Source organism: Ceratosolen solmsi, unplaced genomic scaffold (assembly GCF_000503995.2).
Source record: "Ceratosolen solmsi marchali unplaced genomic scaffold, CerSol_1.0 scaffold7, whole genome shotgun sequence".
In the NCBI taxonomy this organism is placed as follows: domain Eukaryota; kingdom Metazoa; phylum Arthropoda; class Insecta; order Hymenoptera; family Agaonidae; genus Ceratosolen; species Ceratosolen solmsi.
In genome coordinates, this window is record NW_011948413.1 from 8,839,657 (window position 1) to 8,855,768 (window position 16,112).

Here is a 16,112-nt window from a genome sequence, read left to right on the forward strand (position 1 = left end):
TTTAAAATAACTCATGACCATCAAAGTATAAAATAAAAAATCACGACATTAATTTTATATTATTTTTGTACATAATATTTTCATATAAATACTAGTTTTACATAGTACACTGCATTACACAAATATAAAAAAATGTTATTTAAAATCGTAATACTCGTAGTACTAATATATGGTCTGAATTTTATTAGTGCCTGCTCAAAAAGAAGCAAGAAGGGTTCTATATTTGGCAAAAAAAAAAAAAATCCCGTGATTCAAGTAATGACAGCGACGACTATATATCTACTACTACATCGCAATCACCTGGTATTATGACGCCACCACCTGGTTAAGGGAGAAATATATAAAAATATAATAAAAGAAATTATTCTAAATGGAACTGCATATATTTCTTTAAATAATAAACACAAATTTTCAAACATAAAGAATTTATAAATTTCTTATAAACCTGTTAGTTGTATCATCAAATATCCCATTTATATTTCAATTCTTTCAATTTTTTTCTCTAACAAACTACATTCATAAATTATATTATTGATATTTCATACTTTGCTGTTTATTATTGTAGCTATTATACATAAATACATATTAAACATGAATGTAACTTTATTAAATATTTAACATCTTTTCTATTATATTTAACGTGTGTGTTCGCGCGCGTGTTTGTTACGTATATGTATTATAAAGATACGGTTGTTTATAAATATTTTTTATTCTAGAAATGCGTGCGATATATTATGCGATAAACAACGACTTTTACACCTATAAAATTAATCATAGAGTATCGTAAAAACATTATTAGTAAAGTAATTATTATTAATAACTTTCAAATATTATAATTGTAAATAATTCGTCTTTTGTGACAGATTTTTTCATTCGACATGCGTTTCAAGTCATTTTAATCAACTGTGACATTTGATATTGAAATTGAGCTCTTTAGGTACCACAAATAAGATTATATAAACTATGATTTGTTGTTATATTACACTGTTGTTGCTGTATTTTTATTAATGTAATGATCGTGTCTCATTAACTAAACAAAATAAATAAATAAATAAATAAATGAACATTAATTATATCGATTGAAATTAATATTAATAACAACACTACGTGAAGGTGTATAATTAAAAATAATTATAAACTGTCAATGTGGTTATATATTTATTGTTCCTTAAATATTTTCATAAATCACAGAGAATACTTGAAATATTTGGAAAATGTAAATAATCTTCACGATTCAACTTCTTAGCGATTTTTACGTCCATTCGCATCAGATTGTTTATCCAGGAGATATTGGTGCTAACGTAGTAGTAGTAGTATTTTCTATAATGATTATCACATTCGCATTTCCGGAATTTTTTCTCCTTTTTTTCTTTTTGGAGCAACAACTAATATAATGAATATATACTAAAAATACAATTATAACGATTTTCCAAAGCATTTGTTTTTTTTTGTTTTTTGTTTTTCCGAATTCAAATACTACGACAAATTTTTCAATTTACTACATATATGACTGTATATTCCTACTTATAAATATAAAACTTTTACAAATATATATTCGTGGATTAGACTATTATAATAAATTAGAGCGTGCTTAATTTAATTATTTAGCGGTCACGTAGAGGAATGAAAATAATTATATTATCGATAATAGCCTTATCTTTACTTTTTTAGCAAAATGAAAAATCTGAAAAATTATTAGGAAATTTTTTCAATTCCATTAGCAATGTAATTGAACTTCAGCTCTATGCTAATGTCAGAATTTCTAAATAATCCACCATTTTCAATTCGAAGAAATCGATAAAAAAGAAAACAAATTCATATATATATATATATATATATATATATAAGGTATGTAAATAAATATGTAATTGATTAATTGATTTGTTATTATGAAAACAATTTTAATAGAATCATTTAACATTACATGATTTAAACTGTATTTAACAGGATTGTAATGACGTCATTTGTTAAAAATTATCCAATCAATAGTTTTTTTTTATATTCCTCGTCCAATCTAGTAATGCCTATAATGTTTGGTCGAATCATTATCCTTTTTGCCTTTAGGTCCTAGACCTAGAAATAGAACTTTATTGCGGTTCCGAAGACCTTTTCTAGCTCTTCCTCTTGCTGCTCCCCCTCCTCGCCCGCCCCCTTTTCCATAGGCTGCAGTTTGAATTTCAAGTACAGATATTAAAACAAATATCAGCAGTATGATACATTTCACGTACATTTTTTATTATTTTTGTTCTTATTATTCTTTTTTTATCTTCTAATTTACTTTGAATGTTTTTATAGGAATGAAATGTGTTGTAAGTGAGTAAAGAAAATTAGAAATATTTTATTGAATACAGTATGATCACGTATTAATACTAAATAAAATGTTTTTATATATAATATAATAATAATACATTAGTTGATTATTATATTTATATATTGAATGTCAAACAAAATTATTCTTTTACTTTGTAATCGTGACATTCGTTATTGTGCAATAGAGCAATGAAAATTGCAAATCCATCACCATCGAAAATGTTCTTTTTGCTGAAATCTAAAATAATCTTTGCCTTTAAAATGAGATTTTATACTCTTTTATATAAAATAATATTTTCTTCTCTTTTGTTCTCTCGCGTTTTTATTTTTTCTTAATCAGTTATAGCTTTTCTCTATCCTCATTTATATATTTTTATGTAAATGTTATGGATTTAATGACTCTTTGATTATTTCTATATTAATAACTTTTCATATTTTATATTCCCACCATAAGATGCAAGTAATTTATTATTTACTAAGTTTTATTTAATGATAAATTATCAATGTGTGATTTCAGATTCTTATAAGTATCTTCAAAATTAAATGTATTAATAATGTTTATTTATAACTTTTTATCCTAAGAATATGATAGAAAAGAAACTCAATGTTTAGCATATTATATATTTATTTATACGTATACATTGAAATTTTAATTGTTTTTTTTTTCCATTTTTCACATAATATTTATTTAGTAATTGTTTTGTAAATTTTTATATACAGTTTTTATGCATTTCCAATACAGATTCATCCGTTTTGCAAGAGAATATATAAGATTGGAATAAAAAGTATATAAAATATGAATAATTAGTCAAATCGTTTTAAAATTATTATAATTTTTAGGATAAATGGAGAAATCTAAAATTATGTATAAGCTTATAATGTATGCCAGGTGAAAGGTAAGACGCGAATTGTGCGAAATTGAACATTAAATAAATTTGACCTTTACTGTACGTACATTAACTTTCAAAATTTAAGTATTTTATTATTAATAAATTCATACTTTAAAAGTGATTTTTTCATAAAAATACCACTGCTATGCGGTATTTTATTAATAATATCTGTATTAGAAATTAGCCCTTTATCTATATAATTCTGTCTTTGCATTAAGTATTTTTATAGATTAGAGATATCCGTTATGTATTATTTTTAACATTCGAAGATCACGAATATTAAATAATTAAACATTAAATGATAATATTGAAAATATTAATAAATAATTGTTTCATTCGACATATCTAAAATCTTAAAACCAAAGAAAAGTAGAGCACGCTAATTATAGAATTTATTTTTATTTAATTCGATTATTTAATAAAAATTTTCATACTAAAAGAGAGTGCGTATAAATAATCGCGTGACTTCCAAGTGCATTGATATTTCTGTTGCATCACATTATTTTAATATTATAATAATATATTATATTTGTAATTACATATTGCATATGTTTATCACAATTACTTGATTAACGGATCGTAAAAATAACAAAATTTCAAATTCTAACAATTAACTTGGTCTTCATGCACCCATGTTCAGTTCAATTGCATTGCACAAATTGCCAGGATGACACCTATTGTAAACTAGGTAAGTGCATGAAATTATCAATCAAAGATAATGGATGCCCCATAGTGATACTTGTTACGATAATTGCGTAATTATAAATTCAATGTGTATAATGCGTGAAAATTCTGCGGATCGATACAGAATAAAATAAGAGAAATTTAATTTTATAAAAATTTATTAAACTCTGGTGTTTATATGGAATAATACTTTGGAATTTAAATCAATGCCTATTACTTGGAGTTTGAAAATTAAATATTTAATAATTAATGGTACAGGAGAAAAGGAAGATTATTAATTTATAAAAATAGCAATAATTTACTAATTTTAGAAATGTAAGTAATTAATAATTACTAATAATCTAATAAAATTTATTTGATTTATTTTAGTATTAATTGTCTATAAAAAGGAAACAATTTAACATAATAACGATATTAAATTAATTTTATTACAATTAGCCCATTTCTATGCAAATCACTTTTAAACTTAATTTTATACTATGTGAAATAGAAATTTTTTTATAAATTTTTTTTGTAACATTGTTTCGGATACGTTTTATTACCGTAACAAATGTAATTTGATTTTAGTCAGTTTCAGTGATTACCGATTAAAACTCTATCTCTCTAAAATTAATTACTCTTTATTTTTTTGTAAATATTAAAAAGAAAGTTGCACTTAGTCGTGATTATCAGCTCATACAGATCATACATTATTTTCTATCTATAATTACTTTTTAATAGATACATAATCACTACAATAAACTTGACCTAATTTAATCTAACATCACTATATAGTGCCGAATGCGAATAATTGGAAATGGAGCACTTAAAGTCGGAAGCGTAAGATCCAATCGGCAGTCAGGCTGATAAATTTTTCGAAATTAACTCTAGTTATGCTTGGAAGGGCAAGCGACTGCTCGCAATTCTGTTTCATCTTTTTTTAATTAGGCGCAACCTAATGGACTTTCTGAGAAAGGCCGTTTAACCTATCTAGAGTCGTCGTTGAGTGTGTTGGCCTATTTTTTGCACGTAGGGCCGTCGTAAGAAAAGTAATCCCCCGAAGAGAACGTAACAGTCCGATGAGCAATTTCGGAAATGGCAAGTCTACAGTTCTTTTCATCCGGGCACATCGATCGCCGGCCACCGTCAAAACCGGTTCTCTCTTCTCTCTCTCTCTCTCTCTCTCTCTCTCTCAATCTCTCTCTCAATCTCTCTCTCAATCTCTCTCAATCTCCCTTCAGATCCGATTGCCTTCGCATTCTGACTCGGGCTAATCTTGCCGATGTTTTCGGTCGTCGCCGCCACTCGCTTATCATGAAAATGAATGAGCCTGTCGATATTTCAGGAGCGAGGGCGCCTCACTTCATTAACCAATATAAATAAAAAGCATATTTCGTTCCCACTTTGTAGCTCGATAAAGATCGGTTACGTTGCTAAGATTGTTTGATGTATTTTTTTTTTTTTGCTTCTTTTCTTATCGGGACTTTTTTGGGCTCCTTCGATATTAATTCCTGTTACGCGGAAGCAAAAGTCACGTATATTTATCGGTAAAAGGTATCTATTTCAAACATCTGTAATACAGGTTTACAGTTAGTAAGCTTCATCTGCAACCGAGTAGAATTTCCATTTTACCGGACACCTCGATATACGTGATTGACGCCGATGTCCGAACAACAAATACACGCACGTATAATAATAGTTTTTTAAAATTATTCCAAATCGTCAAATAAAGCGAAGAGTGGTATTTGCTAAATATTTGAATGATCGCCGTAAGGAAGAGAGAAAAATGCATATTTACTAATCGCGTATGTTGCTTATTGTTGTAAGTGGCTAACTGCGATACAAATATTGGACTCTTAATAATAGATGAAAGAGTTTTTTTTTTCCTGACATTAGTAAATGATGACATAAGTTGCATAATTTTATGAGTAATACATAATACATTAATGCATATGATGGGTATTCGTTTATTATGATTGCATTGTAGGCATAATACACAGGAATATTTAAGAATTTATTGAATATTATTGGATAATACACGATTGTGTATTATCCATATGGAAATGAAAAAAAAAAAAGAATTATTTTATTTCTTAATGGATACAATCAGTTGGTAAACTTTGTAGAGAGTATATTGATTTTTAATTAAAAAATTACTATTGATAAGTGGTAAGATAATTTCACGATATACATATATATATATATATATATATATATATATATATCGAAAATATTAAAAAAAATATGTATATGAATTTTATAAAAAATACAAGAAAATTATCAATGATCTAAATCATTTTAAAAGAAAGTTATTAAAAAATTTTCCTTCAATACTCGCGATATATTAATTTTCTAACCAAGTTACCAACATAATTAAGCAATAGTAAATTATTTATAGAATGCCTGGACTTTTCGCAGTGCGCACTCGCATTACACTTACTCAAATATTAAATGCCATCGATGTTTCAGGTCATTCGCTATAAAATGCAGTTGAAACACTTCGATATTGAGAGAAGGCTCGACCTTCATAACGGTTCTCCTTATAATGCCTGTTTCGTCTATAGCAAATGCCTTCGTACCCTTATATATTCTTCAATAATAATAGTAAAACTAGTATAAGCTTTTAAATTCAGTATGTTTAACTGGCAGACAAGTATAAGTGCAAATGCGCGCAGCTTAATACCTTTTAGATATCCGTATCGAATGAACGTCGGTGGAAGAGAATGAGTGGGAAAGGTGATAAGTTGAGAAAAATACAGAAGAAAATTTAAAGGATATAACTGTGGATGAAGAAACGAGTTTTACAAGCACGTCAGCTGAAAAATTGAATAAAATAGAATACGAAGAAGCGAAAGTCGTTTGGTCGTAGACACGTTGAATTTTTCAATTTCTTCGTTATATTTTCTCTAATAAATAATTTAGCGTTCCATCAAATTATGTAAAAAAAAAGGAGAAAAAAAAAATAAAATAAAATAAAAAAGAAGAAGAAAAAAAAGAAGGTTTTACTGCAATTGAATAAATTATCGAAATTATTTCGTTATTTAGTGCAATTGCATGCACACGACTTGCACATTTAACAAATTTTTCTTTGATACGTACATTACGTAAACAGAGTTTTCTACCTCAATTATCGTAACAGACGTTTTATCGTGTTAATGATTTTCTTCGTTAAATTTAAAACTCTATTTTTAATAGAAATGTTAAATGTTAAAAAAAAAAAAAAAAATTTTTTAAAAACATGACAATTATGATAAAAAAAAGTCACTTAAAAAATATTTATAAAAGAATATAAAAGATATTTTTTTAATAATTTAAAGTTAAAAAGACCCAGTTACTTTTCTACGCGTTTTAAATGTAAATTTTTTAAGGAAAGGAACAATGGTAAATAAACCGGAATTGGTTGGTTCCTTCCAATTCCTTCAGTTATCTTAAAATTATATATATTAAGTTAATTGGGTCTGTCAATGTATGTGTATAACACCGTATTGACCCATAAACCCAGATATTCATAATTAAATGGCGAAACAGTAACGAACAAATCTTTCATACTCTTACAAGTATTTATTATGGATAATTCAATAATATCGGCCCTCGGATATTTTTACCTTTAATTAAAATTAAAATTTTATGATATAGTTGTCGAATGAATGCGGCAATGTGAAATTGTGAAAACCAATTCCAATATCATCACATTGGTCTTGAAGTATGAATTCTTGATGACATTTTCTTTATCAATATAAATGATAAATATTGATAATAATAACGCTATATTTCAATTTCCTTTTATAATATTCCTTTCAAAATTTAAACTTTTTTAATTTTGAATTTTTATTCAGTTGCTTAATTTTACATTTCTTACATTTCTTAAATATAATTGTTTGATTCATCCTGTAATTAACTCGTTAATACGTGCTCCGGTGCTTGCTGCATTTATATTTGATTTTAAATAAAAATCTAACGATTAAAGCGGAATAACCTGATCGAAGATAAATATAATTGATAAATATAACGGTATATCCGTTGAATTAATTAAATAATATCTACATTTAACCAAGCGCTATGTCTAATAAATTGCCGCTTTTGAAGATTTAATATACAATTATATATTCATAAAACTATGCCACGTATTATATTAATTATCTAAAAAGTATTTGAATATTATTTGAAAATTTTATTTATTGTAATAGATGTTTTGCAGAAATGGAGCTTTTGTAAAGCTCTGGACAATCATCGGATATTTATGTTAATATTTATAATTTTTTTACATTTGCTGTAAAATATGAATATCAATGCTATTAAATAAGTTTAAAACTTCAGATAAAAAGCAAATATAACAATAAATAATTTTCAGATAATAAACTAATTGCATTTATAGTAATAATATAATAAATAGAAAATAGAATCAGATATATAATTTTAATGACTCATCATTTATTGTTATTTGATTTGTTTGTGAGATAACGAGCGAAAAGACAAAATATAATTCAATAAATTTTATCGAAATATTATCATTTATTTTATTATACAAAAATAATTTTTCTTAACAAAGAGTGCAGAGTATAATCGGTAATAATAATGTAAAGCATTAATGAGATTATTATAACGTTTAATTGTCTTGGCCTTAATTTTATATGTTGAGCGATAAATAGCCATTAGTGAATAAATTATAATATTACATCCAAGTTGGGTTATTGAGATTATAGGCATACACGTTTGAAACTCTGATAATCTCTATGTCTACTTACACATTATCGACAGTACATTGATCGTTATTCCCATTTGTAATAATACATAATGTAATTTATTACATTTAATCAGTCCGTTAATTGTGGCAAATTTTGGTCATAAAAATTAAATTATATTATTCTATAATTTTGATAAAACATTCCATGTTTTTTTTTTTTTTTTTTTTTTTTTTTTTTTTTTTTTTTAATTCATTTTTGACAAATTGACAAATTAAGTGAATTTTTTTGCTTGATAATTGCTTTTAAAAGAATAAAATAATTAAAAGATTATAAATTCACATACGATCGCACGATGATGAAGCATTCGTAATTAATGAATTCTTCAATTAATTGATCATTGAAAGTGTTAATAATTAGCTTTGTCCCCTTTACAGGTCTATTTTCATCTCCTCGTGATGCAATGTACTTTCCTGCACATAAATGGTTAATATTTAATTATACCATTGCGGCTGGCATAAATAATATTTAACAATTCGTTTGTCAACAATTGGTGAAATAAACTTAGGCATACTTGCGATGCAGCAGAGTCCAGAAAAATCTTGGACGATGTGTAAAGATGGAGTTTTATTAAATATGACCTTGATAAGATGTGGATTAATGATGACGTGAAGTGATGCGACCAAACGGAGTAAATAAAACAGCCGAAATGATGATGACATTTTATCGAACTCCGATTTTTCACTCGTTTGTTGAATAAAATTGTTGAATTATAATAATTCAATAATGATTACATTGCATTCCAATTGTATTCTAGATTTTATCTGTAATTATCAGGTACAATCGTTTGTTTTTTGTTTTTTTTTTTATTTTTTTTTTAATTTTTTGTTTGTATCATTAATTATTTCAGTAGGAAAATTTCAATATCTGTAAGAAATAACGCAAACATTATTCCATTCGTTTTGCGCTATTAATAAGTAGAATATGATTATTGTTTACCTTCGTTATATCAAAGTTCTATTCTAACGATATAGATTTTTGCAACAAATTACTTATTTCACGTGGTGCGAATGAAATGAAATGATTCGATCGGAGTTTGCTAGTTTTGTGAGGTGTGATCTCTTCTTTAGAATGTAATGAAATAACACTTTTGTCACTCAAAACCTTATTGGAGATTTCATTCAATGGAGGCCCGTCCAATGTAATTTCTCGAATCCTCTTTAACAAAGTTAACGATACCATAAATATTTAATAACATTAATTAATTTTCATAGAAATTTCTAGTTAATTAATGAGGCAAAAAGAGTTATTATGCAAATAATATGATACGACGAATGCGACGGAACATAGAGATAATTAAAAATGCTCCAATCAGGATTAGTTGGAATATATCAAGTAGTTTAGTAAGTATGATTTAGTATAGTATGATATTACATTTCCATTTCTTCTTTCCTTTCTTAATCGGCCCCAATTCGCTCTTAATTGTTTTTAATAATCAAGCCTTATCGGATAATGATTGCTTTACGTAATGCGCCAAGGGCACGACTGTCGACCTAACTATGAGCGAACACATTTTGTGAAAATTTTTAATGTTTTGTACATATCAACAACGTTAGCCCCTTTGATCCCCTCAAACGTGGATTAAACATCATTAAATTAAGAGATTTTTTAATTAGATGTAATTTTACATTGAAAATGCCTGATGTCTCGTGGAAAGCCCCTGCCAAGTCTGGATTAATATCTTCTAACGGCTGGTCACCATATCTAATGTATACTGGCACATAACCGGGAATTTCTGGCAAATATTGCAGGTGTAATGAATCTAAATATAGAAAATATTATTTTTAATGTACTTATAATCGGACGATTAGTTCTTGGCTAATTATGGTCTTTAATGAATAATTACAGCGATTATATCGGCATCGACTTATTGCTCGAGTGCAATTTAATAATTACTATGGCAAATGGTCGTGTCGAAATTATTAGTATTGAATGTTTATTTTGATAATGATGCATTTTATCAGTTATCTATGGTTATCTATGTGAATTTACCGTTATCAACATTTACATTAAAATTTTGTAACATCAGCCTCGTAAGTAATTATAATAAAAGTTTTAAGATTTTTCAATTGCCAATAGCCGATTAAATTTTATGAAACCATGCGTTATCGTAGGTATGTATTATCGAGGATATAATCCATCAGTGCCCATGGACACTCGGACACTCGGACACTCGAGTCACGCTTAGAGCATTTGCTCCTATGAAATTTATACGGAAACAGGGCGTTATTACGATACTACACTATCTAATAAACTTTTTGACTATTGTCAGGCTGTGATTGTGAGATTTCGATTTCGTTGTATTCAGTGAGTTGTATAATGAAATAGTCAACGACTCGTTCGTTATTGTTACATAACGAAATATCAATCACATTATATCCCTTACTTTCTACTCTATATCCAATGGTCATTGAATCAGCATTCCCGACTAACTTCACATTGCTCTTTAAATGTCATGGAATTAAAATTTATCATACATCTTCGATTGAATTTAAATTACAAAATAATGCAACCGAATTATGAATTCACGAAGATTATTAACTAACGACGATCATAGCGTTACATTAACTTTTCCATATTACAATTAGCGCTTATTAATAGTCTTCCATTCAATCAATACGTCGATTATTTATGTGACTGACTAGCGTTCGATAATACACAGAACCACATGGCACTTCTATCCACTTATGTGAAAGATAATAAAGCCGAGCTGGAGCTTGGGGGAGAAATCGAGGCGTCAAAGCCAATACGGGAAAGCGCTGTGCAAAAAAGCGGGAGCCGACCGATATTCGTGCCCTGGCACACGCTCTCACGCGCTCACACGGACATGCTTGCGGACGTCCTAAATAATATCATTCGAGCGGCCGTTTATCAGCTGGAGCCTGCGTCGGAACTCACTGGCACGGGCCACGAGGAGCAGCAGAAAAACTGATGGCGCGATCACGATGAAGCTGGTGCCCCAGCTCTCCCGCAGCATCCCGCCGACTCGCATTTCTGGACTCGTACTGGATCCCTGGGCCCGCGCAACCTCGGCTTTATACCCTCTGTCTAGCTAGCTTCGTCCCACTCCTCCCGGGCCTTTTCGTCACTCGCGCGTTCGACTACGACTCGGCATCGCGTACCTCCATATACCCGATCATGTCCCAATACAAAATTGTCCTGCTCTTAAATAAGCGACTGGCCATGATTTTTACAGGGGTAGTCGCGAGAGGGAGCTGATAAACCGGGATATCGTGATTTATGATCGCTCGACACGCGTCATTTGCATGCCAAGCGACTTTTTACGACTCGACGAATGAGAATTTACTGGATTTATTATTTTGGTTCTTTTATAGGATAATGTGGTTCTATCATTCACTGAATAATGAAACATTTTTGTAATGGAAGTAGTTGGATGGACTGGATGGTCATATTACGATTGGCACGATTGGCTTGATAGGCTCTCGTAGGCCTAACAATTGTACGATGGATTCTGTCGATGATGTCTGTCTATAGGAGTTGCTCTATTGAATGAAAGACATTGAGGAAGGAAAATCTATTGGTATTTTTCATGACTGCCTTGATTGATTGATTACGAGATCGTAGTCATTAGAGTCTAATGTATGAATGACTCGGGCGAAAAGAAATCGAATAAAGGCTGATAGATAATGATGGCAAATCGCCATGCGATTCATAAAACCGACATTATTGGTAATTTAACGACAAATCAGCTGGCCAAGACAATGAGAAAAATTCTATTGTATAACGTCGTGTCTCCTTAATATTTGCGCATTGCATAGTCCTGTATTAATACGTGACATGATGCGAGAAAATTAATTCTTTAATAAATGTAATTTTCAATATTCTTTACCTCTAATATAATTAGTAAAGTTAATGCTTGTTATAGTACATGAATTTTTGCAATATATTATCTCTCGATTAATAATATATCGACAATATGTGTAATGATACGAGTGTAATCTTACTTAATTATACTTAATTTGACTTAATCGTATAAAGTAAATTATACAATTTTTTTTTTTTTTTTTTTTTTTTTTTTTTTTTTTTTTTTTTTTGGAGTTGTTGCAATTTAATATTCTATAAATTTTTTAATGCTCATTTTTTTATGTTGTAATTTGCAATTATGGAGTCAAATTTTTATGCCTAAATAATATTAAAATCATAATAAAATTTGCTATAAAATTCCGGAAGTACGGAGCTTTTATAATTGAGCTTGACATGGTATTTTGAATAAACCGTTTCAATATAATTTATAAATCTTAAAAATTTAATAAGTTTTATGGATTAATGTTTATCAGAAATTATATTGAGCTATTGAAAAAGGAAAAAGTCTATAAAATAAGAGACTGTTGAATATTACCTGTATCTCGGCGTCCCGATACTTTCGATAATTTCCAATAAAATTTTCATTAAAAGCGGAATTAATCTGCTCTAACTTGAAATAAATACGACTGATTTGAAAAATAAAATATATTTATATCAATAAATTTGGAAGATTAATAGAGCATAAATTACATAATTGTGAAAATAAATATTTACCATCGATAATGTTTAACAATTAAGTTGACTGATCGATAAATTTGATTGAAAAATAACGGAAAATTTGTTTTTCCAATGTACTTTCGAGAGTAAAGTTTGCTTAAAGTGCCCATTTTGTAAGAATGAAAATGTCCATGTCTTAATGAGAGTTAAATTTACGGAATAATTGCTATTATCGAGCCACCACCCCATAACTCGGTAACTGATTAGATTAATAAAATAAGGTTTGCGTTGGATTGTTAATACGATACGATCATATTAATGCCTCTAATTAAAGAAAGATAAATGTAAAGGAGCAAAGGGAGAGAAGCTGTGGTAAGCAACTCGTAATGTGAAATTGCCAAGCAAACTCGTTGGATTTCTTCGCAACAAAAGAGTCGATCGGACATTAAACCAATCCCGGGCAAGTCTTGGAGGTGCAAAATAACAGATGCGAATCCCACGCCGCAGATATTGCAAGGATACAGATTTACAAGTACCCGAGCTCGTAAGGATCGTAAGAGGTGTGCGCATCTCGTTTTAATAGAATTGTCGGACTAGATGCTGAGCAGTAATATATGAGAGCTATAATGGGAAGTAAAAAAAATGCAATAACTCGGAGAGGAAAAGCTAAAAATAATAGCCCGGGAGCTAAAGGTAAAAGGTCTAACGGTAGCGCGCTTTCTCTCTCTCTCTCTCTCTCTCTCTCTCTCTCTCTCTCTTCTTATACAGTGCTCTACAGTAGGGTTGAATGAGAAAAGTATATATATATATATATATATGTATATATATATAGAAAGAGAGAGAGAGAGAGAGAGAGAGAGAGAGAGAGAGACTTAAAGGAATGAGCCAAGACTCGTTGCCGTAACCTTGCTAAGAAGATTAAGGATACTCTTGTCTCGGACACGGAGCACCGACCTTCGGAATTGACGGCCAGTTCTGATTCCGTTGCTCCCCTTTCGGCTTTTATGCCCTCTTCTCAGCAACCGACTACTTCGCGAAAGCCTCTGGCTAATCGTTGCGATCCTCTTGGCAGACCGACGATCTCCTCTCAGGCAAAGGAGAAGCTGCAGGCGCAGCTTTTTCCTCCTTGACTTTCTTCATTTATTGTTTTTTGTTTTTTCTCTTTCGTAGTTTCTTCAATCTTATTCTTTCATTGTAATGAGAAAGCATTTCTTTTTTATGATCAATTTCTGTATTTACGAAGTTCTTTAAGAATGTGCCACTTTTAAAGTCTTTGGCTTTAAAGTTTGACTAACAATGGGTATTTTGAGAGAAATGGGCAAGGTTGCAAAATATCTTGATTACATCGTTTGCGCCAATATTGATACGTTACAATCATAATTATTTTATCTTTTTAATAATAATTAAACACTGTCATTAAATATAAAAGAAGAAGAAGAAGAAGTGGAAGAAGAAGAGGAAATAGGACTAACATTTTTAAGAATACAATAAATTATGTATGTGCGGAAAATGATATATTTTTTTTTTTGTTATCGGTCACGTAAAATTGGTAAAATGGAATTGGATTTTCATAGAATCGTAAATAAAGCTTTACGAAAAAAAACGCTAAAAAGTGATAATAAAAAAAGCAAATACTCGAAATATTTATGGATTGAAAAGAATCATAAAAATTTCAGTATGCGAGGATATAAATGAAATGGTAAATTTGATGTATTTTTAATAAAAATAAAAGGTAACTGTTCTGCTTCAGGCAACTGCGCTTTAAGAAAGGCAACGCAAACAATTGAATCGTTGGCTAATCGTCGATATTCTAAGTTAGGAAATAAGTAATAAAATGAATTTACATTTAGTATAAATATTCATAGACCGCGTCCCTTTTTGTCAAGTTTTCTTTCTTTCTCTTTCAAAATTTTAATATATATATATATATATATATATTTTTTTTTTAACTCATATATGAGCGATTGTGTGTAATTTAAAACATTAAATCTTATTTAATAATACTTTTCGTTTTTCCAGCAATTCCAATCTCCTCGACAAATATGCTTATTTTATACGAAATAAAATAAAAAAGACTAATGAAAAATAAAAAATAAAAAATAATAACAATAACAACAATAGGAAGAATAAATGTTATTATAGAAATTATCAGTACTTGCAATGATGCAATGAACAATAATAGAATAAAATTGTCGGATAAAATGTAGTAAAAAATATTCAAATAGCCCCAATTTATTGAAAATTCTAAATTGAAATTTGAAATGCTAAGGGTCAATCTTAAGTACCAGTTTCTTTAATGGTCCATCGTCTCTCGATTGCCTATCGGCAAATATATTCTCAGCAACTGCGTTTAAAATTTCTATTCGATAGAAAATACGTGGGCGAGTTAAGACGACACAAAAATCACTTAAGACACTAATAATTTCAAAATTATTGAGGCACATATAAATCACTGCTAATGGAGTATATTGGGTTATGAGATCATATATTAGGATGAGTTAAAGCTGTCGATAAACGTCAAAAAGTTCGAACTTGTAACGAATGTGAGCCAAACCTAAAATTAACTTCAATATACCTCCCCGCATATTCATATTTTATATTAAAACCGTGATTGATGATGCGTTAAACATAATGTCTGCTCCAGGTGTGATGTATATGTATGATAATTATTATTAATTAGATTGTCCAGCGAAGGGGATTGTTATGCGAATGAATTGTTTTAAGCACATTGTCTTGTTATGAGAACGACAAAGGATCGAGAACTTTATAAAAGAATATTGAAATTTAATTCGAAAACGATTGACATTTAATATTCTTTACGTTGAAATCTATTCTTATTTATATAGCTCCATCACTACTTTGTTTATTTAATTATTAACTATTTTAATTAATATTACACTAGCTCACACTTGTTTCGAACAATCTTCTTCATTATTATTATGATTATTATTATTATTATTAATTTTATGAAATTTGCATAAAACATTAGTTTTCGTAGATATAAAAATTGTACATTTTTCCAGTG

The 16,112-nt window shown here is 29.0% G+C and overlaps 1 protein-coding gene across 3 annotated transcripts; it reads right to left on the reverse strand.

Moving 5' to 3' along the window:
- Positions 1-9,535: 9,535 nt before the first annotated feature.
- Positions 9,536-11,678, reverse strand: LOC105367433 (uncharacterized). 3 transcript variants are annotated; one of them, XM_011506139.1, is made up of 3 exons: positions 10,992-11,382; positions 10,234-10,367; positions 9,536-9,763 (listed from the first exon to the last, which is right to left on the reverse strand). In XM_011506139.1, the coding sequence occupies exons 1-3, from the start codon at positions 11,014-11,016 to the stop codon at positions 9,563-9,565; spliced, it is 360 nt and encodes a 119-aa protein (XP_011504441.1). In that variant the 5' UTR covers positions 11,017-11,382; the 3' UTR covers positions 9,536-9,562. The 3 variants fall into 3 exon arrangements, 2 of the variants coding, with proteins under 2 accessions (XP_011504441.1, XP_011504439.1); XR_913061.1 differs by lacking the exon at positions 10,992-11,382 and adding an exon at positions 11,441-11,653 and having other exon boundaries at positions 9,539-9,763; XM_011506137.1 differs by lacking the exon at positions 10,992-11,382 and adding an exon at positions 11,504-11,678 and having other exon boundaries at positions 9,543-9,763.
- Between the last annotated feature and the right edge of the window lie 4,434 nt (positions 11,679-16,112).

What these genes read in the sequence shown, in the direction of transcription:
- LOC105367433 (XM_011506137.1), bottom strand. Translation starts at nt 11,597, where the DNA reads ATGCGAGTCGGCGGGATGCTGCGGGAGAGCTGGGGCACCAGCTTCATC. An exon ending in GCTCCTCGTGGCCCGTGCCA is followed by an intron (nt 10,368 to 11,503) that starts GTGAGTTCCGAC and finishes TTCTATATTTAG; the next exon opens with ATTCATTACACCTGCAATAT. An exon ending in AGACATCAGGCATTTTCAAT is followed by an intron (nt 9,764 to 10,233) that starts GTAAAATTACAT and finishes ACTTTGTTAAAG; the next exon opens with AGGATTCGAGAAATTACATT.